General features: G+C 52.6%; 1 protein-coding gene across 2 annotated transcripts; it reads left to right on the top strand.

The window, feature by feature from the left end:
* The first annotated feature begins 4,619 nt into the window (after positions 1-4,619).
* On the top strand, positions 4,620-21,154 carry SLC11A2 (solute carrier family 11 member 2). Of its 2 annotated transcripts, XR_014270110.1 has the most exons (17): positions 4,620-4,701; positions 5,907-6,046; positions 6,772-6,897; positions 7,721-7,840; positions 8,927-9,033; positions 9,707-9,777; positions 9,861-9,928; positions 10,341-10,496; positions 11,002-11,160; positions 11,482-11,568; positions 12,070-12,189; positions 12,431-12,580; positions 12,912-12,985; positions 13,144-13,297; positions 15,374-15,427; positions 19,568-20,702; positions 20,971-21,154. XR_014270110.1 is itself a non-coding variant. In XM_082496419.1 (16 exons), the coding sequence occupies exons 1-16, from the start codon at positions 4,665-4,667 to the stop codon at positions 19,643-19,645; spliced, it is 1,701 nt and encodes a 566-aa protein (XP_082352545.1). In that variant the 5' UTR covers positions 4,620-4,664; the 3' UTR covers positions 19,646-21,154. The 2 variants fall into 2 exon arrangements, 1 of the variants encoding a protein (XP_082352545.1); XM_082496419.1 differs by having other exon boundaries at positions 19,568-21,154.
* The last annotated feature ends 1,195 nt before the right edge of the window (positions 21,155-22,349 follow it).

Consider the following 22,349-nt stretch of genomic DNA (forward strand, 5'->3'; position numbering starts at 1 on the left):
TTAGAGCGTCACTTCTCATCTTCATTTTTTTTACCCCACTTTACAGGACTTCTTAACCAAGGTTTCCACAGTCTCAGGTGCTGCCTTATGTTTTTTGAGGGCGTTTTTAATTTCCAAGCCTCATGGCTGCTGCTAGAATAGAGCTTTTCAATCAGTTTGATTTATTACGTGTTGTGAAAATACTTGAAGTCTCAAGTGTGCGTTAGCCCCCCGCTTTCCACACTTAGAGAGCAGCGGGGAGCAGCCGCAGGGGCTGGCTCCTAATTCCAGGAGCCTTCGAATCGAACAGGCTGGGGAAGAGAGCTGCTCCTTGCTCCCAGGTTGTTGTTTCCCAGCTGTTGTTCTCCCTCTGTAGAAATAAATACATCGTGCTGTGGCTTTCTAGAAGGAGAGCGTATTTGGGTAAGCAGCATGGGCTCGTCCCCCCAACACCCTGGCTCCTGCATCCAGGGCATGTCCCAGCTCAAGTGGAGCGAGTGGGCGACCCTGGGTGAACAATTAGCAGGGAACGAGCTCGTCTGACCCATTTAGGAGTCAGCTGGGTGACCTGCCTCAGCGCAGCCGAGTGGGGACTTCAGCGATGGGAGCGAAGCCAATGTCACAGCCTTTTCTTCACCTGCTTTTATCATCTCTGGTCATCAGCAGGAGCGTGGGTGAGAGAGGGAGGAGGAGTCCCATGGGGAGAAACGCTGCCACCCAGGAGTCTCCGCCAGGTCCGAGCGGAGGAAGAGGTTTTTCCAGGGCTGGGACCTGGCAGTGCCAGGGCCAGCAGAGCAGTGTGGGCGTCTGGAAAGCAGGCATGGGGGTGACCTTGTTGTGCTGGCAAGGAGTTACCCCTGTTGGGATGGCAAGTGATTAACCGGGTTGTCTGCCCCGGTTTTGGTAGGTGTGTTGCGCTCAGGGCTGCCCCTGTTTGACTCGTATAACATGGGCTGGAAGAAACGGGGTCGAGTTTTCGGTGTGACCATGTAAAGGGCTGCCTGATGCGGCCAGCCCATGGGAGTGCCTGTGTACGAACAAAATACCGCGCTAAAGAAATGTGGGCCCCGAAACTGCTCTAAAAGAGTTAACGATCGTGGCGTGCCCCACAGGAACCAGAGTTCAAAGCCTGACATCAAATGCAGAAATCTCAATCGCAGGAACCGCTCCCAGCGTGAGACAAGACGTGTCTAACAAACCCCCATGTCTCCACGCTGAGGACGAGCAAGCAGCCATTGGCTCCTCGGCTTTCCCCTTGTCGGCTTTGCTGCCTTTCTGGCTGTCAAGAAGAAAAGACCCATTGGACTGAGGCTTGTATTTTCATCAGTGAAAAGGGAGGGTGTAGATGGAAGAATGATCCGTTGTCCACTCCGCGGGTATTGAAGGTCTAGACAACAGCGCTAGTGTCTTTGCTTTTTTGGTTAGAGCAGCTTCATGATATTCTGCTCTTGGCTTTTTGTCTTACTTCAAGGAATATTCCTCCTGGGAAGGCGGCTGCCTTGCCAGAGGGTGAATATGGTGTATAAAGTCAAACCTAGCAGCGGCCACAGAGAGTGCTTACTTCCAGGAGGCAGAACGTGGCCTGGTGAGCCCATGGCTGGCACTGAGGAATTGCTTGAAGATCATAGAATCCCAGAATGGTTAGAGTTGAAAGGGACGGTAAAGCTCGTCTTGTTCCAACCCCCTGCCCTGGGCAGGGACACCTCCCACCAGCCCAGGCTGCTCCAAGCCCCGTCCAACCTGGCCTTGACAACCTCCAGGGATGGGGTAGCCACAGCTTCTTTGGGCAACCCGGGCTAGTGCCTCACCGCCCTCACAGGCAAGAATTTCTTCCTCATATCTCATCCAAATCTCCCCTCTTCCAGTGTAAAACCGTTTCCCCCTTGTCCCATCGCTCCCCTCCCTGACCAAGAGTCCCTCTCCAGCTCTCCTGGAGCCCCTTTAGGCACTGGAAGGGGCTCTGAGGTCTCCACAGAGCCTTCTTTTCTCCAGGCTGAACCCCCCCAACTCTCCCCTCCTGTCCTCCCAGCAGAGGGGCTCCAGCCCTCGCAGCATCCTCGTGGCCTCCACTCCAACAGGTCTATGTCTTTCCTATGTTGGGGGCTCCAGAGCTGGAGGCAGTGCTCCAGAGCTGGAGGCAATACTCCAGGTGGGATCTCCCCAGAGCTCAGCAGAGGGGTGGATTCACCTCCCTCGCCCTGCTGGCCACGCTGCTGGGGATGCAGCCCAGGTTGCTGGTGGCTTTCTAGGCTGCGGTCGCACATTGCCGGCTCACATTGAGCTTCTCATCCACCAACACCCCGCACAGCTTGGTGTCATCGGCAGCTTGCTGAGGTTGCACTCCATCCCACTGTCCTTGTCGCCAAGAAAGAAGTTAAACAGCGCTGGTCCCAGTACCGACCCCTGAGAAACGCCACTTGTCACTGGTTGCCACTTGGACATCAAGCTGTTGACCACAGCTCTTTGCGTGCGGCCACCCAGGCAGTTCCTTATCCAGCCATCAAATCCATGTCTCTCCAATTCAGAGACAAGGATGTCATGCGAGAGGGACAGTGTCGACAACTTTGCACAAGTCCAGGTAGATGACATCGTGATGTCACAGTGGTTATGGGTAGAAAGAGCGATAAATCCCAACTTTTTTTTATCCTGCAGTTTCTTTATCCTTTAATTTCCTCTGTATTGAGAGCAGCGGCAGGGTGTCGCTCTTCTTTTAGAAAAGCACCCAGGCATGGAGTCAGAGTGGACAAAAAACATCCCTCAGATGCGTTTTCACCGTCTTTTGACAACTCTCCAGTTCCCAGCTGGGCTGCAAGCCTGCAAAGCTGCGCGGGCAAAATATTCGCATTTGGCTATGGTCCGTGGCTGCTCTTATTGAAGCTCTGTGGGAGAAGGATCCGTGGGCAGCATTTCCAACCTGGCACACGTGGGAAAGCTGTCCCTGCATCGGGTCATGAATGGGCGCGTCACGAGCTCGGCGGCTGCCAGCGGAGATAGGGGAACCAAATTCGCTCCCACCCAAGCCGGGATGTGTTTTGCAAGGAGATATTTAGGTCAGTCTCGGACCGTAACGAGTGTTCACCATGTGATCATCTTCCTCTTTGCCTTTATTAATGGAGTGAGTGTTTCCTGGGACTTGCTGCCAGGGTAAGCGCCGTTCCTCCTGAAGGAATTAGATTTGGGGGAAAAGTTTATTGCTAAACTTTAGCTTTTTTTTTTTTTTTTTTAATGAAAGCCCTGAGGCTTGGTGCTTTAGAAAGGAGCCTGTAATGAAAGAAAATAGTGTGTGTGACAGATAAAAGCTTTGCTCCAGCCTTGAGGTTGTCCCTGTCCAAGCGGGAGCTGCTGGAGGGAGCAGTCTCCGGCAGAGGCACCCTCGCTATTGAGGCTGCAGAGGTGGCACTTGTCCTCTCCGTGGACCGAGGTGGCAGGAGGTATTGACTTATTGTTTCTCCCCACAGAAGGGAGGGGATGTTTGTGGCCCCAATGTGTTTAAGATCTCGGTGTCACAGCTCTCCGCGGTGGCATCTGGTGTCTCGCTTCCTTCCAAGCCATGCTGAAGGAGCAGCAAAATAAGCGGGATGGGAAATCTTACACTTGAGATTATTTGCAAAGAGGTGGAATAAGCAAACTCCTGACCCGAGCTCTGCGCCTGGGCAGGTTTGTTGGCAGGCGCGAACGGCGAGTGGAGCGGAGCTGGAGTGTGCTTTATTTATCCTGCTGCCCCGGAGTCAACACTTTAACATCTTGAGTATATTTGGATAGATAAATAACAATGGTAGCCTGCTTACAAGAAACAGTATCGCTCCAGCCCTGCCTGAAGTAACCCTCTCTGGATTATTTTGGCATGCCTGGCTTGGTTACAAACCACCTCTGGAGCTGGTTATGGAACCAGGGAATTCATCTTTGAAAACCTACAATTGGTTCAAATCACTTAAAATGAATTCCTGGCTAATGTTTTCCTTTTATGTCTTCACTGAACCAATATTGCCTTGTTATAAGGAGATCTCCTGTTAATATACAACGGGCTTTGAGGGAGATTAAGTGCTTTACATACCAAGCGTATATACTGTTGGCACTTTGGCTTGTCCTTGAGGGGTTTGGGGGGGTTGACCTTTTAAAGGCCAGAGGACGCCAGCTTCATCCACAGTCCCGTACCAGATCCCAGTTCCTTTCTGCGTGGGTTAGATTTAAAAATACATCGCAATGAAAGAGTTACGTCGTGCCCTTAAAAGAAACTTCAGATGCCCTGTAAAGGGTGCGGTGTAGATGTAATAACCGTGCCTGGAAAGGGAGGGATGGCATGTAAGTTTTACACATAAAGGAAATTCCACTCTTGTTTCCTTAGCTAGAGTTTCACAACAGGCTCTGTCCCAAGCCTGGCCGCTTGCAAACACTTGTGTCGCCTTGGTTTGTCCGGTCGGTCCACTCATCACTTCTTCGTGTTGTTGCAACAGGAGTTTCCAAGCAGGTCCTGGCCAAAACACTCCTCTCCTGGCCCTGCAAGGTCCTTCAGAGCTGGAAAAGGGCCGGGGAAGTAAATCTGTCCCTGCCAGGAGCTGTTGGTTTGGTCAGCTCTCTTGTAGGTTTTTATTCTCCTTCTTGACAAGTTTTTTTTTTTTTCCCTCTCCTTTACAGCCAAGGTGGCCAATCTAAACCAGTTTCCAGGCCACCGGAAGGGTTCCACCATGGGGAACTCCGACATGGACCAGAAGGCATCCTACGGTAAGGCTCGCTTCGTGGCACAGCAGATTTGCTCTCCCGCATCCCCCTTCCGTTTAATGAATCCCTTTGTCCTGGAAAAACCACCCCAAGGATTCGTTGTGCCCATTTACCACCCTGTACACTTGATTATCATAGTGGATGCAAACCTTTGTGGTTTTGAGATGACTCCAGGAGGAGATTTACAGTTCCTGGGGCTCACTCAGCCTTGTTTAACGAGATGAACAAGCCGGTCTTGTGCAGACGGATCTCTCTCCTGACGGCACACACACAGGTCGCTCTAAATCCCTTATGTAAACGGGTCCGTCCGCAGGGCAGGCAGCCCCGCTGTGTTTGGGAGGCGGGGGAAAAAGGAGGAGCAATCAACTTCCATTTACTCTGATGATGCAATAGGAAACTCGGTAAAAGAGCCGGCCTTGGTTTCAGTCCTCTTCTTACACAGTCTGGGCGCTGGGGACACATGCTGCTCTTCAGCTCTTAGAGCAAAATGCCACGTAGGGAGAGCAAAAGTGAGTATTGGGGAGATCGGGGAGAAGGGGCTTTTTGCTGAAGGTGGGAATCGGGCGGCATGACAAGTTTTAACACGTAATCTGTGAGAATGCGCGTTTTCATTGCTGGAATAACGCTGCGCACCTTCGTCACGGGTTAAATTTAGAAACTGTCCTGAAAATTCATCAAGGCTGGCTCTGCCGCCTGCCTCTCATGCTTTAGGAAAAGGGAAAGTTGTCAGGCAAGCTCCTGACTGTCACTTGCTTCCAAACAAGTGCTGCATTGTGCGTTCCCTGCAGTCTGCAGGGGAGCAGGATCCTTCCAGGACTAAACTTCTCGTGAACGGTCTGTTCAGCCCGGAGTGTTTGCGGTAATGCTCTCTGCAGTGGAGCAAAAAGAGCCACGGGTTTCTCTTGGATCTGGCTTGTTTGGTCCCAGTTAATCATTACGGTAATACAGCGGGACTGCTATTACATCGCACAGTGCTCCATGACGGCTCTTTTTAAAATTAATCTGAATAAATAAACTGCCAGCTAGTTGGCCTCCTCTCACCGTGTGGGAGAGAGAGAGCTCGGGCAAGGTGGTGTGATCTCCTAGGGTGGGTTTACAGCAGGGCATGTTATTTTCATTTGATTGTCTCTTAGTAGCCTAATGAGCATTAGCTGCAAGGGCAGAACTTGCTCATTTTTGCTCTGCCTGTGGGTCTTTCCCCCCTGCAGAAGATGCCTCTGGGGACCATGGGGAGGTCGTCAGCACCATTTCCAGCAGCATGAACCCCCTGCAGCCTCCGGATGCCTCCTCAGAGGAGCCTTTTACCACCTACTTTGACAGCAAGATCCCGATTCCTGAAGATGAAACAGTGAGTGCGGCTGAGTCCTCCTCCCCTTGTTCTGATAGGAAAATTCAATCGGAAAAATCTGCGAGTGCTTGGTACCCACGCGAGTCATTCCCTTGGGTGCCGGTTCCCCTTCTTGCCCAGTCTGGGGACGGCAGCCGGGCTGCTGGATGGAGAGCTGGAGGAGAAGAGGGTGCGGGATCTCCTGAGCTTGCCGAGGAGTTAATGATTCATCACTCAGGATTTGTCTCCCAGCGAGATCTGCTTAAGAGCAGAAACATGTCTTGTAGCCCCAGGGGAAGGGACCTTGGTTCTTTGTTCCCTTATCAAGGGAGGGGAGCAAGAGTGCTTCGCTGGCCTTTGTGACAGCGTTGTCCCCTTTGCAGCAGTGCATAGGTGCCCTCTTTGCTTTTGGTTAAGCAACAAGGCAGCATTTTTAGGAGGATTCATCCCCCACCTGGGTTTACACTGTATGTCCTTGGCTGTCCCAGAGTCTGGTCCTAAACTCTTTAGATTAGGACCAGAGATTTCTGGAGAGTTTAGGATCGGGTGAGAGAACCGGCTGATCTGGCCAGTGCCGCTTTCTGCTGTGGCAGAGAAGAAATTAAAATCAAATCCCAGTTGTCTCTTGCCATTTTTTATGCCTGATAGCTGGGGTGGTTCATGGGAATGATGTGTCCCCTGCCTTAGGAGAGGGTTCCGCTGCAGGGCTGACCTCTCACATCTCAATCCTCTCTCCCCTTCAATAGCACTCGTGCTTTAGTTTCCGCAAGCTCTGGGCGTTCACGGGGCCGGGCTTTCTGATGAGCATTGCCTACCTGGATCCAGGCAACATTGAGTCGGATTTACAGTCCGGGGCTGTCGCAGGATTTAAGGTCAGTGCAGAAACCTACAGATTCACACTGAATTCACCTACAGATGCACACTGTAAATTGTGCAAACCGTGTACCCATCCATGGTTTAGGGCAGGAGTCCTGATAGTGCTGTTGCTGCTGTTGAGCTGAAAACGCCCCAGAGAAGGAGGAGGGGAGCATGAGGCTCTCATATCACAGAATAACAGAATGATCGGTGTTGGAAGGGCCCTCTGGAGCTCCCCCAGTCCCACCCCCCGCCAGAGCAGGGGCATCTCCAGCAGTGGCAAAGGACACGTCCAGGCGGGTCTGGAATGGCTCCAGAGTGGGAGACTCCCCCCCTCTCTGGGCAGCTGTGCCAGTGCTCTGCCGCCCGCACAGGAGAGAAGTCCCTCCTCAGGTTGAGATGGAACTTCCCATGGTCACGTTTGTGCCCGTTCCCTCTTGTCCTGTCACTGGGCACCACTGACAAAAGACTGTTCCCATCCCCCGCCACCCTCTCTTGAAGGATTGATAAGCGTTGATAAGATCCCCCCTCAGTCTTCTCTTCTCCAGACTGAAAAGCCCCAATTCCCTCAGCCTTTCCTCATCAGAGAGATGCTCCAATCCCCTCATCATATGCTCTTTCTGGCAGTGATTCCTGGCTTTATATGCATTTGGATCCTTCCTGTGCCAGCTCTGGGCACATAAAATGGCCTCTGAATGTCAATAATGTGTATTTTAAAAGGCCTGTGATTCCTAAAGCTGCATGCAGGGCACAGGCATCCTAGGGGACCCGGGACCTTGTTCGCAGCCGTCATTTCTTACTGCCCCAACACACCCACTGCTGCCTTCATATCTCCCTCAGCTGCTCTGGGTGCTGATGCTGGCGACGATCATCGGGCTGCTCCTGCAGCGGCTGGCCGCGAGGCTGGGGGTGGTGACGGGGCTGCACCTCGCCGAAGTCTGCAACCGGCAGTACCAGAAGGTGGGTGACATCTCGGTCCTCAGTGGTATAGAGGGGCTCTTCGGATCGTCCCATGGGTCTGGGTCGGTGTGGTTCTCTCACCTGGGGCCGGCAGGTCGCAGGGGACTCGTGAAGTGTCACTGCTGCACGTTAAGTGCCAAAACCTCCTTAGGAGAAAGTGTTCTGGTTGCCAAAATATATTTTCAATGTCACATCTTGCTTTACTGTCCAAGAAGCTGGGGGATTAAGTTGATTTCTTCTGCTTTGGCTCACAATTGGAAGAAAGGCAGATTTAGAGGAAGATTTTAATTGTAGCCCTAATGTAGCAGCAGTGAAGGGTTCGTTAAGAACGTGTGCTATTAGAGCAGATGGGGGACACTTCAGGTCCCGCTGGTGTGTTCCCCATCTTGGAAAAAGGAAAGCACAAGGAGGGAATATCCTGGCATTTGCCAGTGAATTGCAGACGGACTCAGGAATAAAACCCAGGAATTCAGCTTTTCTGTTTGGACTGCTGCCTCCCAAAGTTGAAATACTCTTTGCTTAAATAAGCTCAAGGAATTATCAGGAGAGAAATGTGCCTTTAGAACAAGACCATTCCATGGCTGTTACATTTCCCTGCTTAAGAAATCTTTAAGGCTTGTGTAAGAAAGGGCTCTGCGTCTCGTTCAGCTGAAGATGAGTGAGGCTGTGCTTTGGGAAAAGGCTGTGGGGAAGTTGGTGGTGTCCCCAACTCTGTGCAGTTGAATGTTTCTCATCCAACACCTGAGACTTTGTCATGGGTCTGACAATGTGAAATATCTTCGGATGCTCATTTCCAGCGCCTTGGTATGCAGAAACGTCCAGTTTCTCTCTCACAATGAGCAAAATGTATTGAGGCAAGTAATTTAGATTGTATAAGTGACCTGGGAACCTCCTCCAGTGATTGCCACAGGTAACCTGGATGTCTGCTCTGGACCAGCCATAAAGTGGCAATCGTCAACTCGTTTTCCGCACTAGGGCCAGGGAAAGGAGACGCACGATCGCCACAACCCTGTGCTTATCTAGGAAATTAAAGGGAGAAGACATTTTCCCTCTTTTTAATGGTGTTGGATATTTCTTTACCTCTAGGTTCCTCGGATTATCCTGTGGTTGATGGTTGAACTTGCCATCATTGGATCTGATATGCAAGAAGTCATTGGCTCGGCGATTGCTATTAACCTCCTGTCTGTGGGGAAGTAAGTTGGGTTTGTCGTCAGAGGGCAGCAGGAAATGAGTGCTCCCCTCTAGGATTAAGAAAGTGACACCACGTGTGCCAAAAGGCTCATTTATATCTTAGAAATCTCCTGAAATAAGCTCTTTGTAGGGGGTGGTTCATCTAGGCTGTGCTAGCTCTTTTAGATGACTCAGCCTTTGGTGCCTGTTGCTTTTTTTTTTGGCTGTAAGGAAAACTGTGGGTTCTGGCTTTTATTTTAGCTGTAACTGATACACGCCAAAATTGGGCTGCAGCTTTCCTGGCAAATTTTATATTCCTATTAAAGGACTCCCAGAAAGATGTCCTCTTGGGCCAGGAAGATTGGAAATGCAAACGTAACAGGAAGCTACAATTTTGTACCAAGTAGCTCTTAAAAGTCTTGCTCACTCCTGTCATTCACAGTGTGGACATGGGATTTGCTGTCGAGATTTGAAGAGAGAGCTCTCATCTGAGCTGTTTGTGCAGAAAACAAACCTACAGTCCCTTGCCCAGTGCAGCCAAACCTCTTGTCAGACTGCAAACAAACCCTTGGGGTTCCATCCCCAAACAAGTGCCTTAAATAAAAAGAGATTTGGGACTTTGAAGTGTTGTTGTGGCTGGTGCACGTGGTGGAAGTGTTTTGTAAGCTCACGTCTGCTCGTGCTCATCTGTCACAGGATCCCGCTGTGGGGCGGCGTGCTCATCACCATTGCCGACACGTTCGTGTTTCTCTTCCTGGACAAATATGGTAATTTCTCCTCCTGAATTCCAGAAACTAAATCTGAGATTCAGCTTTTCTCAGTTTGCTGATGGTTCTTTATCTTCTTGCAGGCTTGCGAAAACTGGAAGCATTCTTTGGTCTTCTGATTACCATCATGGCTCTAACGTTTGGATACGAGGTACCTTCACCACCTCTCCCTGCCTTTCCACCACCACTGCTCGGTGACACGTTCCCTCTGCCCCCATCACTACTGCTGTGCCCGCGCAGTGCCAAAACAGGGGGGTGGACACTTAAAATTAAGGACATTTGAGGCTGAGTCCGTGTTTCCGATGTGTGGCCGTCATCTGGCTCATACCCTGGCCACGCGTGGGCTGCACTGAATGCTGCCTCTCCGGTGCGGAGAGCGGCACGTACTGTTCAGCACAACATTCCCAGTTGTATTAGACAGCAGATGATGGCACATTGTGGTTTTGCTTTTTACCAAAGCAGCCACATTTTGGCTTTCAAGCATCTTCAAATGGGCAGCCTAAGTGGCTGTGCGACACGCGTCACACTAAAAACATCCGTGTTTCTTTTGTCTCTGTGCCCAGTATATCACTGTAAAGCCCGACCAGGAGAAGCTGCTACAGGGATTGTTCATCCCCTACTGCCAGAACTGCGGCACGGCCCAGCTGGAGCAAGCTGTGGGAATCGTGGGTGCTGTTATCATGCCACACAACATGTACCTGCACTCTGCCTTGGTCAAGGTAAGCAGCTGCGCTGGTTAGTGGGAGCTGTCCCTGCCCGTGGCAGAGTGGTTGGAACTAGATGATCTTCAAGGTCCCTTCCAACTCGAACCATTCCGTGATTCTGTGATTCATGGGGATGGCGCACTGGGAGGCCTGAAACGCTCCAGGTCAAAGACTCTGGGAGTCTGCTTCAAGCATTTACTTCAGGTGGGGACAGAGCAAACCCCCTGAAGGAGGCTGGTGGGGTCCCTGGCGCAGGGAAAGCCACGAGAGCTTCGGGGACATGTGTCCTTTAAGTGTGGATCTGGGACCAGAAGCGCTCTTGGCTGTGCAGCCACTCTGGCAAAACCTGCCATTGCTGCTTCTGCAAATGCTGGGGTTGGCTTTTTCTTCCCTCCTGCATGTTCTTTTCCTGTCCAGTGACCTGTGTCCCGCTGTCTCATATGGTATAATTACAGATATAAGTAATATAATAGAGAATTTCTGTTTCTCAAGCCTGTTGTTGTCACCATCCCCTTTTCAGTCCCGGCAAGTGAACCGTGCAAACAAGAAGGAAGTACGAGAAGCAAATAAGTATTTCTTCATTGAGTCCTGTATCGCTCTCTTTGTCTCCTTCATCATTAACATCTTCGTTGTGACCGTCTTTGCCGAGGCTTTCTTTGCGAAGACCAACGCCGATGTGGTGAGTTGGGACTTTGCTTATCGCAAACTGGCTGACACCGAACCCTGGGGCTGTTGGAGCAGTGACGGGGACCATGTGAGCAGAGGGGCAGCTCTGAGCCTTATGGGTGCCCCTGGGTCAAGCAGAGCCCATATATTCTGTGCTTAAAGGGGGGAAAAAAGAACAGAGGTGATGATTATTTCCGTTTAAACCAGCCTGAAGAGGCACTCAGCACCTTGGGACCTCCAGCACCCACTGCTCCTCACGGGCAGCCTTTTCTGCTTATCCTGGCGTCTCTCATGCTGAGCAAACCCAACCTCCTGCCCCTTTGTGTTGTTGCAGAACGCCGTCTGCATTAACACCAGCAGCCCACACTCCTCGCTCTTCCCAAACAACAACCAGACACTGGAAGTAGATATCTACAAAGGGGTGAGTGACCCGCGGAGCAGGATGGCCTCATCTGTGGCAGCCGGGCGTCCTTCTCTGGGAGTGGCTGCTGCTTTTGGGTAAACAGAGAGTGTTGAAGGCCGGGACCTGTAATGGGATCACCGCAAACAGAGCTGGAGGAGACCCCTGGGGATCCTTGAGCCCAGCCCTTTAACCAAGCCAAGTTATCTATCCCTGCAGCATCTAACCTGGCCCCAGAGACTCCCCGGCTTTCTACTCCCCTGTTTTATTAGCTTGGCCGTGACAAAGTTTTTGCTTGCATCCATCCTGAATCTGCTTTGTTAAAACTGCAGCCCATGAGGTATTGCCTTATCTGCTGCCAACATGGGGAATGCTTTTCCCTCTCCTACAGATGGATTATTCCTTCTCTTTCAACTCAACGCCCGTGATTAATGCGGTCGCAAGGGAATTCACTTACTTTTTCTTGTTCCTGCTCTCAGATGTGGGACTGAACTGATGCGAGACTGCAAATCTCTGTTCCAGGGCGTCGTTCTGGGCTGTTACTTCGGCCCTGCTGCTCTCTATATCTGGGCGATCGGGATCCTTGCTGCCGGCCAGAGCTCAACAATGACGGGGACGTACTCCGGGCAGTTCGTCATGGAGGTAATTAGCACTCTTAGTGTCTGCCTACATCCCCGTTCTCTCTATTCCCAAGCCTTTAAAGCTAGTATTGATGATTTCCCTTCCTTAGACGCACAGCTCTTGCTGGAAGCCCCATAAAACTCCCCGATGTGCCTTTCGAATAAATCAGCTTTTAATCCTGCCCCGAACTCCCCCTCTCCCTGCTGCGCCTGAAGTCTCCGTACAGTTTTCCCCCAGCAGCTGCTCTGTGTGTTTTCTGTAGGGCTTCCTGAACCTGCGGTGGTCCCGATTCGCCCGGGTGCTGCTGACTCGCTCGATCGCCATCACCCCCACCCTCTTGGTCGCCATCTTTCAGGACGTCGAACACTTGACCGGCATGAACGACTTCTTAAATGTTCTTATGAGCCTCCAGGTGAGCAGCAGTGCCCGGTTTGGGTGTCAGGTCTCGGAGAAAAACATCTAGTGCTGAATATTTCGGTTTGTGGTGCCTGAGGGTTTGCAGGAGCAGCTGAGCAGAGCGAATTACTGTCAGGAGATGTTGGTCTCCTGAGGGGAGGTGGAGAGGATCAGCCAGGGACTGAAATTACTTCCTTCTTCCAGCCAGGGGAAGTCCCTTTGACTCACTTTACAATAGCTTTGGGGAAATGCTGTCAGATATGAGCAAGCCTTGGATGTTTTTCTGTGCTGAGATAATCAGAACAATTTCCACTCTTTATTCTTCTCTATTTTCTTGCTTATTCCAGCTTCCGTTTGCTTTGATCCCTGTCCTGACGTTCACCAGCCTGCCCAGTGTCATGCATGATTTTGTCAACGGATTGTAAGTACGAAGGGAATCACCTCCAAGCGGGAGACGGCGTGTTGCTGACCTCAGGCACACGTTTCATTCCTCCCCTCACCTCCTGACCTAGAGCATCTCCTCCAAATGCAAGAGTGGCCCCTCCGCCTCACCTGGTTTTGCTCTGACTGTGTTCACAGGTTCTGGAAGATTGCCGGTGGCGCACTCATCCTCCTGATCTGCAGCATTAACATGTACTTTGTGGTGGCCTACGTCAAGTCCCTCAACCACATGGCTTTGTACATCGGGGCTGGGATTCTCAGCGTCATCTACCTGTCCTTTGTGGCGTATTTGGTAAGTCTGGTTCAAGCTGAGACTCCTTGTAGGCAGAATAAGCCGATAGATTTATTTTCTCACCGTTATATTAACTTTAGAGGCATTAGAGTTGGCCGCAGGGTCAGAACAGATGGGGAAGTTGAGGCTTTTGTGGCCAGATTTGCTTGGGAATCTGTTCTGTGCTATGCCCACCCACATGGCCTTTTCCCTCCTTTTTTGACCATTTCTTTAGCAATTTGCTTGTTCCCTGTTCCCAAAAAGGCATTGATTTAATGTCACAGCACGTGAAAGGTTGGTGGAGACTTTGGAATAACGCACAGTTCCTCTGTATGTGTCTGTATATTGCCAGAGGTGTAAAATCATAGAATGTTCATAGAATGGTTTGGGTTGGGAGGGACCTTAAAGCCCACCCAGTGCCACCCCCTGCCCTGGGCAGGGACACCTCCCCCCGGCCCAGGTTGCTCCAAGCCCTGTCCAACCTGGCCTTGAGCACCTCCAGGGATGGGGCAGCCACAGCTTCTCAGGGGCAACCTGTGCCAGGGGCTCACCACCCTCACAGGAAAGAATTTCTTCCTCATATCTCACCTAAATCTCTCCTCTCTCAGTGTAAAACTGTTCCCCCTCATCCCATGTCTCCCCTCCCTGATTGAGTCCCTCCCCAGCTCTCCTGGAGCCCCTTTAGGCACTGGAAGAGGCTCTGAGGTCTCCCCGGAGCCTTCTCTTCTCCAGGCTGCCCCTGTCCACACCTCTCCCAGTCTGTCCTCCCAGCAGAGGGGCTCCAGCCCTCCCAGCATCTCCGGGGCCTCCCATGGCCCCGCTCCAACAGCTCCATGTCCTTCTGCTGGTGGGACCCCCGAGCTGGAGGCAGCACTGCAGGGGGGTCTCCCCAGAGCAGAGCACAGCAGAGGGGCAGAATCCCCCCCCTCGCCCTGCTGGCCACGCTGCTGGGGATGCAGCCTGGGATGCTGGTGGCTTTCTGGACTGCCAGCGCACATGGCTGGCTCGTATTCAGTTTTTCACACCCCTGAGCCCTTCTTGGCAGGGCTGCTCTCCATCCCTTCATCCCCCAGGCTGTGTTCGTGTTTGGGGTTGCCCCGATCCACGTGCAGGACCCTGTGCTTGGCCTTGTTGAATTTCATGAGGTTCACATGAGCCCCCCGCTCCAGCCTGTCCAGATCCCTCTGGATGGATCCCTTTTCTCCAGGCTATCAACCACCCCACTCAGCTCGGTGTCACCCACAAACGTGCTGTGGGCGCACTCGATGCCACTGTCCATGTCCCCAGCAAAGTTGTTCAATGATACTGGTCCCAGTACAGACCCCGAAGGACCCCACTTGTCACTGCTGTCCGCCCAGACATCGAGCAGTTGACTGCAGCTCTTAGAGTGCCACCATCTGGCCAATTCCTTATCCATTGAGTGCTCCACCCCTCAGATCCATCAGCGGTGCCCATCAGTGCTTGTTTAAAGAATCATAGAAGGTTGGAAGTGACTTTTAAGATCATCGAGTCCAACCATCAACCCAACACTGCCAAAGCCACCACTAAACCATGTCCCTCAGCACCACGTCCGCCTGGCTTTTAAACACCTCCAGGGATGGCGACTCCACCACTTCCCTGGGCAGCCCGTTCCAATGCTTGACGACCCTTTTGGTGAAGAATTTTTTGCTAATATCCATCCTAAACCTCCCCTGGCACAACTTATGGCCCTTTCCTCCCGTTGCCGGTTCCTTGGGAGAAGAGACCGACCGCCCCTGGCTACCCTCTCCTTTCAGGGAGCTGTAGGGAGTGAGAAGGTCTCCCCTCAGCCTCCTTTCCTCCAGGCTGAACACCCCCAGTTCCCTCAGCCGCTCCTCGGAAGTTCTCCAGACCCTTCTCCTTGTGCTCCAGACCCTTCTCCTTGTGCTCCAGACCCCTCACTGGCTCTGTTGCCCTTCTCTGGACACGCTCCAGAATCTTACCTCTAACCCACCCTGCTACGACTTCAAATGGCAATTTGTTGACCATCCAGCATGCGCTGACACTTAAACGAGCGGACTCTGGGTCTCTGTAATAAACCGCAGCGGTTCTGATCACCGACACCTTCTCTAATTGCAGAGCTGGCTGTGTCTGATTGCTCTGGGAGCCTCCTTCCTGGCCTGCGGGCAAACGGTAAGCGTCACCAGGACACTGCTCACCGAAGAGTCACCTTCTCACTCCGCTAAGTAGACTCAGTGTTGGTACACAGCGAGTAGCCATCAGAGCCAGTGCGTTTCTATGGTTTACTGTGTGAACATAACCAAACGTATGTGCGGTTTGCACAGGGAATACGCGTGTTAAAAGAAAAAAAAAAAAAAAAAAAAAGAGAGAGATAATCAGATGTATATATTAGGAAACGTGTTGCTGCTGAAATACTCAAAAATTGGACGTTTTCTTTGCTGAACGCCTCTAATCGCGCTCGTGAGGAGGAGCGTCACGTCGGTTGTGCAATACAGGAGCTGCCGCCTGTTTTCCAAACACTAACACGTGCCGTAGCGCGGAGGGAAGCACGCCGTGCTGCAGGCTGCCTCCTCTGCCCGGCTAACGTTTTCCTCCAACCTCTCATTTTTGCATTAAAACCGGCAGACTCTCGTCCCTCCGCATGTTAATCCATGTAGCAGAAACACTGAAGCTCCAGGTAATTACTGCTTCTGCACTGAACTGGAGAATCTTGAAAAAAAAAATAATAAATAAATAAGCTAGGAAATTCAAAATGCACCTTTTTGGGGTGAAATTTGAAGGACGCTGCTGCTGCTGACAGTAAGCAAAGTGTGACGCGGTGACACTACGTCCGGAGTCTACCTCTGCGGTCAGATTGCGGCTGCCGTTCGCGACCTGACTGGCTTTGATTTTTAGGTTTTCTTTCACTTGAAAATACTTCTAATTCAGAGCGGGGCTGTACGCCACGCGCAGCCTCCGGGAGGAGGGCAGGGTGGCGTAAGGACAGGAAACCTCAGCGTTAATGTTGTCATTTGATTTATTTTTTTTTTTTGCTCGCCCGGCGTACGATTTTGGTGGTCAGCAAAGGAAACGAGTCGCAGTGTTTATGGTTATTTATGGCTTTGTGAGTTTGCTCCCTATGGATGTGATTAATGGAAAACGCTCTTTGTAGTTCTCAAAAATCCCTGGTTTATGGCTCAAAACGTCATTGCAGAGGTAGCGGGGTCATCGCTGTAACGCAGCTTCAGGTATTTATTTGCCGATCCTGCTTGGCCCTGCATTAAATTCATGACAAAACCTTTCTCGTTGCCCTTCTTGTTGGCAATTAATGACTTTCAGTTACCTTTTTGGGAGATGCCTTCACCTGGAAGGCGACCTAAAGCCACTGTAGCCAATTACGGAGGGAACGGTACGGTTTGCTTCTGCGATTGGGAAAGGTTGCCCATCGCTTCTCCCAGCGTCAGATGAATTTTGAGGTTACATCCAGCGCGGCGGGATGGATTTAGATGTCCTGATGATGAAAATTGGGTGTAAACCAGGGGTTTATTTAGCAAAGTTTCTTTTTGACCGTCTGGAAGCCGCGGCTGACTGGCACGGTTACGGCACAGACGTTCTCAGGAAATTCATCCCCTTTCTCGGCGTTTCTCACGTGCCCTCTTGTCCCAGGCAGGGAATTGCTCGCTGAAATAAAAGCCCCACAGCACTCAAAGCCTCAGAGAGAGACGAGGTTTGGGGTTTGCTTTTAACTGGGATTTCTTTTCTTGCACGAGCAAGCCCCAGGCGTGCTGCTCGCTCGCTGGCTGGCGTGGAGCTTGGCTGACAGCGAGCGGGAGGTGAACGGCAGCACGCTCAGCTTTTGAGCTCTCAGCAATGTTTTAGCCGTGGCTGCCTGGGTTCGGGGGGAATTTCATGCTGCCAATGACACGTTTCGTAGACGCAGGTGACAAAACTCAAAGCACAGCCTGAAAACTCCATTTTAATTACGGGCAGGATCGTTTACGCTGTTCCTGCCCTTTCACAAAGCAGCTGAACTTTGCTTGCTCTCCCCTTGAACTGAGCAAACGTTAAAATCACAATGTATTTCTAGTTTTCAAATTGTTAGTTCAAAAATTCCAGAGGGATTTGACCCCGGCATTGTAACGCTCATAGGTTTATACCTATTTCCACAAACGAATAGCCGGCACGTACATCGTAAGTGGGAATTGGTGGGGGTTGTCGGACGGAAGCCATGCTTGTGGGCGGCCGTCCTCGGCCGACGGGCTCTGCAATCCCGCTGTATCCATCCCTCCGATTTTCCTGGATTGAGGATTTTTGATTTGTCGGGTGTCAGAGGAGATTCTCCTGGCTGCGCTGCTGAAAGAATAACTCTTAAGACAGTGACTCCGTGGCAGAGCCTTGGACCGAGTTCTCAGTCTTGGCTTCTGCTCCTCGAGAAACTGATTTTATTCCCCCCCCCTCCCCGTATCTGCCTTTGAAACAGTTTGTACAAACTACCTTTTCCATTAAAAGACAGATACTTTTTCAACTTGGCTTCTTGGGTCTTTTTTTTTTGAGGGGGGGGGGGTTTGCTCTTAGTCGCTGGCTATAAAGGAGACCCCTCCGATGGCTCCGATGCCCTCGGACCGCGCCGGCGGGACGAGCGGTGCTGCGTTGGCACGATCCCCGTCCCCGCAGCATCCAGACCCTCCGGCCTCTGTCGGATTTGCTGTGGGCTTCCCCGGCAGCGCACAGCAGCTCAGCTGCATCCGTGTCCTCCACCAAGAGAGCGAAGGATCCGGTCGCTGTGAGCTGTGCCGTATCCAGGACACGGCGCACGCATCCCTGCCCTGCTCTTACCTTCTCAGTTTTTCCGCCCCCAGCGGTGCCTTGCTCCTGTCTGCTCCTCAGCCAAACTATCAGCTGCACCAAAAAAATATATATTTTACTGGTTTTTATACTCCCTGGAGCCTTTCCTTTAGCTGCAGCTGAGCCCCAGTGTAGGTGCAGAGCTGTTTATTTAAAACAGAGATAAGTTTGAGTAACCCGGTGGGTTCGTGACGCGGGAGGTCGGAGGGATGAGCTAATTGTCTCTCATGGTCTAAACTTCTTCCGGGAAAGTGCTGGTAGTTCCACCCTCCTGCCTCGGACACCAGCTCTGGCTCCGGCAGCTGGAAATCAGTGTTGCTCCGAGACCCGGGATGTCCTCTTCCCACCTTCCCGCTCCCATGGGAAGGAGCTGGGCACTGCGTGTCTCTCTCTTGGGGTATTTTACTCTTATTTTATGACTTTATGAGCCTGCTGCGGTGCTCAGGGAGAGCAAAAGCCCCATAGGGTCTGTTCCTATCCGGTAAGGAGCACTGGTGGTAAGTCTCGCTCTGTCGAACCCTTGCGCCCACCGCCTGGGTTTGCCACAGCCAAGGGATGGTCCCTGGTCACAGTCCCCTCTGGGAGGAGGCAGACAACCACCCTGCAACATCTTCTCTTAATTAGCCAACCTGCATAATCAGTTAGTGCTAATTAAGGCTTGTCTAAACCCAAAATTTAATTCAAATTGAGAAGGAAATTAATTTAAACTACCGGAGGGGATGCTCTACGGCTATTCCAGAGCATCACCGGGGGTAGAACCCATACAGTGGATCGATTTGCTAATAAATGGAAGTGATAGTCGCACTGCACCGAGTTCTATCTGCTTAATAAGCCCTAATTAACGCAGGCGTGGCACAAGCTGGTGCTATAAGCGATGGGCGGCTTCGTCCAAGCACAGCATCGCTTTCGCTGCACGCAGCCTCAGTGATTCCCGCGATGTACCCTGTAGATTAATTAAGTGCTCGCAATTACCTGGTTAACCCCCTCACCGAATTTCAGAAGAGCTCAAATACATATTTCTTTTATTGTCATGTGGAAAAGTCGCTTTAATGCCGCTTTGCTTTGACAGCCCGGGAATAGGAACCCGAGAAATCCCAAAGCTTTGGATTCTGCGGGTGGAAAAGTGCCGGTGAGCCGGCCGGCACCGCAGCAGCTCCGCTCGGCTTCCTTAAACCCTGCTCAAATCAGGCCTCGTTAAACTTTGTTTAACTTGGGCTTCATTAAAACCTGCTCGACTTGGGCTTCGTTAAACCCTGCTCAAATCAGGACTCGTTAAGCTTTATTCAATGTGGGTTTCCTTAAACCCTGCTCAATTTGGGCTTCGTTAAACCATGCGCAAATCAGGCTTCGTTAAACTTTGCTCAACTTGAGCTTCATTAAACCCAACCCGACATGGGCTTCGTTAAACCCTGCTCGACTCAGGCTTCGTTAAACGCTGCCCACCTCGGACTGCTCCCGGCTCTAACTCTTGTCCTTCTCCTCTTCCAGCTCCGCCTGGGATTCGCCGCTCGCCCCGAGCTCTTCCTCCTCAACAACGTGGACGCCGACGCGCTCGTCACCCGCTGATGCTGCCCGCCGCGCTCGCCAGCACAGCGCCGGTTTGCACCGAAACCCTCCTTGTGCCGCAGAAACCTCTCCCCCCTCCCAGAGCCAGGCAGGCGGGGGGGAATTGCCAACAGAGCCCGGGATTCCCTCCGGGAAGGACGGAGGGATCAGAACATCCCGGCAGCGGTGTGAAGAGCGGCACCGGCCGCAGGGGAAGATTCCAGGTCCAAACCGTGACATCGCCCATCCTGGGGCTTTGCCGTTAAGTACTGCAAACATTTTTTCCTCCTTTTTCTGTGTTTTTTTTTTTTTTTCCTCCCCCGAATAGTTGATCCGATCAGGGAAGGGATTCGTTGATATTTTTCCTGATTTCAACTCAAATTTCTCCCGCCTGGCTGGTAGAGCCAGTGCGACACTAATCCTTTTTTATTGTTTGTTCTGGTTTTGTTTGTTTTGTTGTGTTTTGGGTTTTTTTTTAACTAATTTGGGGAAAATTCCAGCCTTGGAAAATGGAGCGGGGGGCAGAGCTTTATTAGTAGTGATTTTGTAGAGGGGGTGTGCTCAGATCAGGAGGAATGAGGGAAACCGCAGTGAGAAGCTGCCGGGAAACGTGGGGTTGGTGGCCATCGGGGCGCTCCCCCGGTCCCTTCTACACCCATCGGGGAATTACGGCATTTTTGCCCTAAAACCTGTGCGCATCCCACCTCCTCCGGGAAAACGCATCCCCCTCAAGACAGCGGCGGCTTCTCCTTCCCAGCGGCGTTTTTCCCAGCCCGGAGCCAATTCGGAGCCGGTATCTACCTCTGTGCAGTGAGGAGTGAAGCTGCTAATTTTCAGAATTTCAATGAAAAAGGCGAATTTGCCTGTCAGGTTCTGTTCTGCACCGGCCTCTTATGCCCGGTACAAGGCGGGCAGGGTTTGCACAGGCGGGACGGAGCTGTTTTCCCATCATTTCAAGACGTTTCGGCTGCTGCATCCTGCTGTTTTGGCTGGGAGCATCCCGTGAGCATCCCATGAACATCCCAGGAGCATCCCAGGAGCATGCCACAAGCATCCTGCAGCATCCCAGCAGCATCCCGTGAGCATCCCGGTCCCCAGCAGCAACACCCCCACCCCGCCTGTTTTGGGGCTCTCCATTGGGATTTTGGGGGCGATCCCACTGCACGCGGCATTTTGGGGGGGGCTGGGGAGGATGTTCCTCACTCTCGGCTGGACCAGGGGGGCTCTGACCCCCCCCCGAGAACCCCCCAGGGCCCGTTGCAGACCCACAAATCATGGCTTTCCCTCCTTTATTTCAACAACAGCTTAAAAAAAAACCACCCTCAATTTACCCTTTTTTCCCCCAGATTTTCCTAGACGGAAGCGTCTCGGTGTTTTCTCACTTGCAACTCAGCTCAAGCGGGCGGCAAACCGCCCCGAAAAATGGAGAAATACTTTATTGGTGCTTTGATCATTTATTGCGGGATTTGGGGGTTTTCTAGGGCTGGACCACTGAAGGGCACCCCCAATTTCTCCCTCTCTCCGCAGCATCCAGGTGGAAAAAATACATTTAAACCCATTATTGATGATTTTGGACCTTTTTCCCAGCAATTGCAAACGAGGACGGAGGCAGCTTTTCGCTCCGTGAAGTCACTGGATGAGCGAACCCCCCCTGCAGCCGATGCTTTGACGTAAAAAAACCCCAACCCCCCCCCAAAAATATTATTAACACACCCCTGGGTTTGCTCGTGCCGGTGAGCATTATCCCCAAATTCTGGGGTCATTAATCCCCAATTCTGGGGTAATTATCACCGAATTCTGGGGTCATTAAACCCCAATTCTGGCGTAACTGGGAAGGGAGGGACGGATGGAGGCACACCCCCCCCCAGTGCCCCTCCCCCCTCTCAGTCCTACCCCGAGCAGCTCCTTAATGCAGTTGAATGGGGACGCTGGGGGACACTGGGGATACTGGGAGGCACTGGGGGGTACTGGGGATATTGGGGAGCACTGAGGGCACTGGTGGGAACTGGGGGGCACTGGGGATATTGGGGGGCACCAGTGAGCACTGGGGATATTGAGGGTCACTATGGTGTACTGGGGGACACTGGGGATACTGAGAGGCACTATGGTGCACTGAGGGGCATTGGGAGGTACTGGGGGGCACTGGGGATACTGGGGGCCGCTGGGGATACCGGGGGGCACTGGGAGACGCTGGGGGCATTAGGGACAAAGGGAGGCACTGGGGCTACTGGGGAACACTGGGCATACTGGAGGCACGGGGGGGCGAAGGGGGTCCGTGGGGCAGATCCCGGGGAACCCCCTCCGCCCCCGCCCGCCGGGTCCGCCCCGAAGCCCCGCCCCCTTTCGAGGAAGGGGGCGTGTCCTCCACCGGACGCCCCGCCTCCTCCCGCCCGCGGCGCCTGGAATGTTTGCGAGGTAAACACCGCCGGGCCCCGCCCCCGCCCCCGCCCCGACCAATCCCGACGCAGAGACTCCGCCCCCTCCCGCCGCCCGGCCAATCAGCGCCCGGCGGCCGTTTCAAGGCTCCCCCCTCGCCCCCCGCCGCCGCCGCCGTCGATAACAAAATAACAAAGCGGCGGCCGCGGCCGCCCCTCCCCCCGCCCCCGCCCCCACCCCCCCTCCCCTCGGGGGGGCCTGGAAACCGCCGCGGCCCCGTTTCCTCCGGCGGGCGCGTGCGGGGCGGTGCGCCCCCCCCCCCCTTCCCCCCCCACCGTGCGGGGTCCCC

The sequence above is a fragment of the Vanellus vanellus genome (genome assembly GCF_965231255.1).
Source record: "Vanellus vanellus genome assembly, chromosome: 28".
In the NCBI taxonomy this organism is placed as follows: Eukaryota; Metazoa; Chordata; class Aves; order Charadriiformes; family Charadriidae; genus Vanellus; species Vanellus vanellus.

Coding starts and splice junctions, on each gene's coding strand:
- SLC11A2 (XM_082496419.1), top strand. CDS start 4,665: ATGGGGAACTCCGACATGGACCAGAAGGCATCCTACG. Junction 11,569..12,069: donor AAGTAGATATCTACAAAGGG/GTGAGTGACCCG, acceptor TCTCTGTTCCAG/GGCGTCGTTCTGGGCTGTTA. Junction 13,298..15,373: donor TGTCCTTTGTGGCGTATTTG/GTAAGTCTGGTT, acceptor CTCTAATTGCAG/AGCTGGCTGTGTCTGATTGC.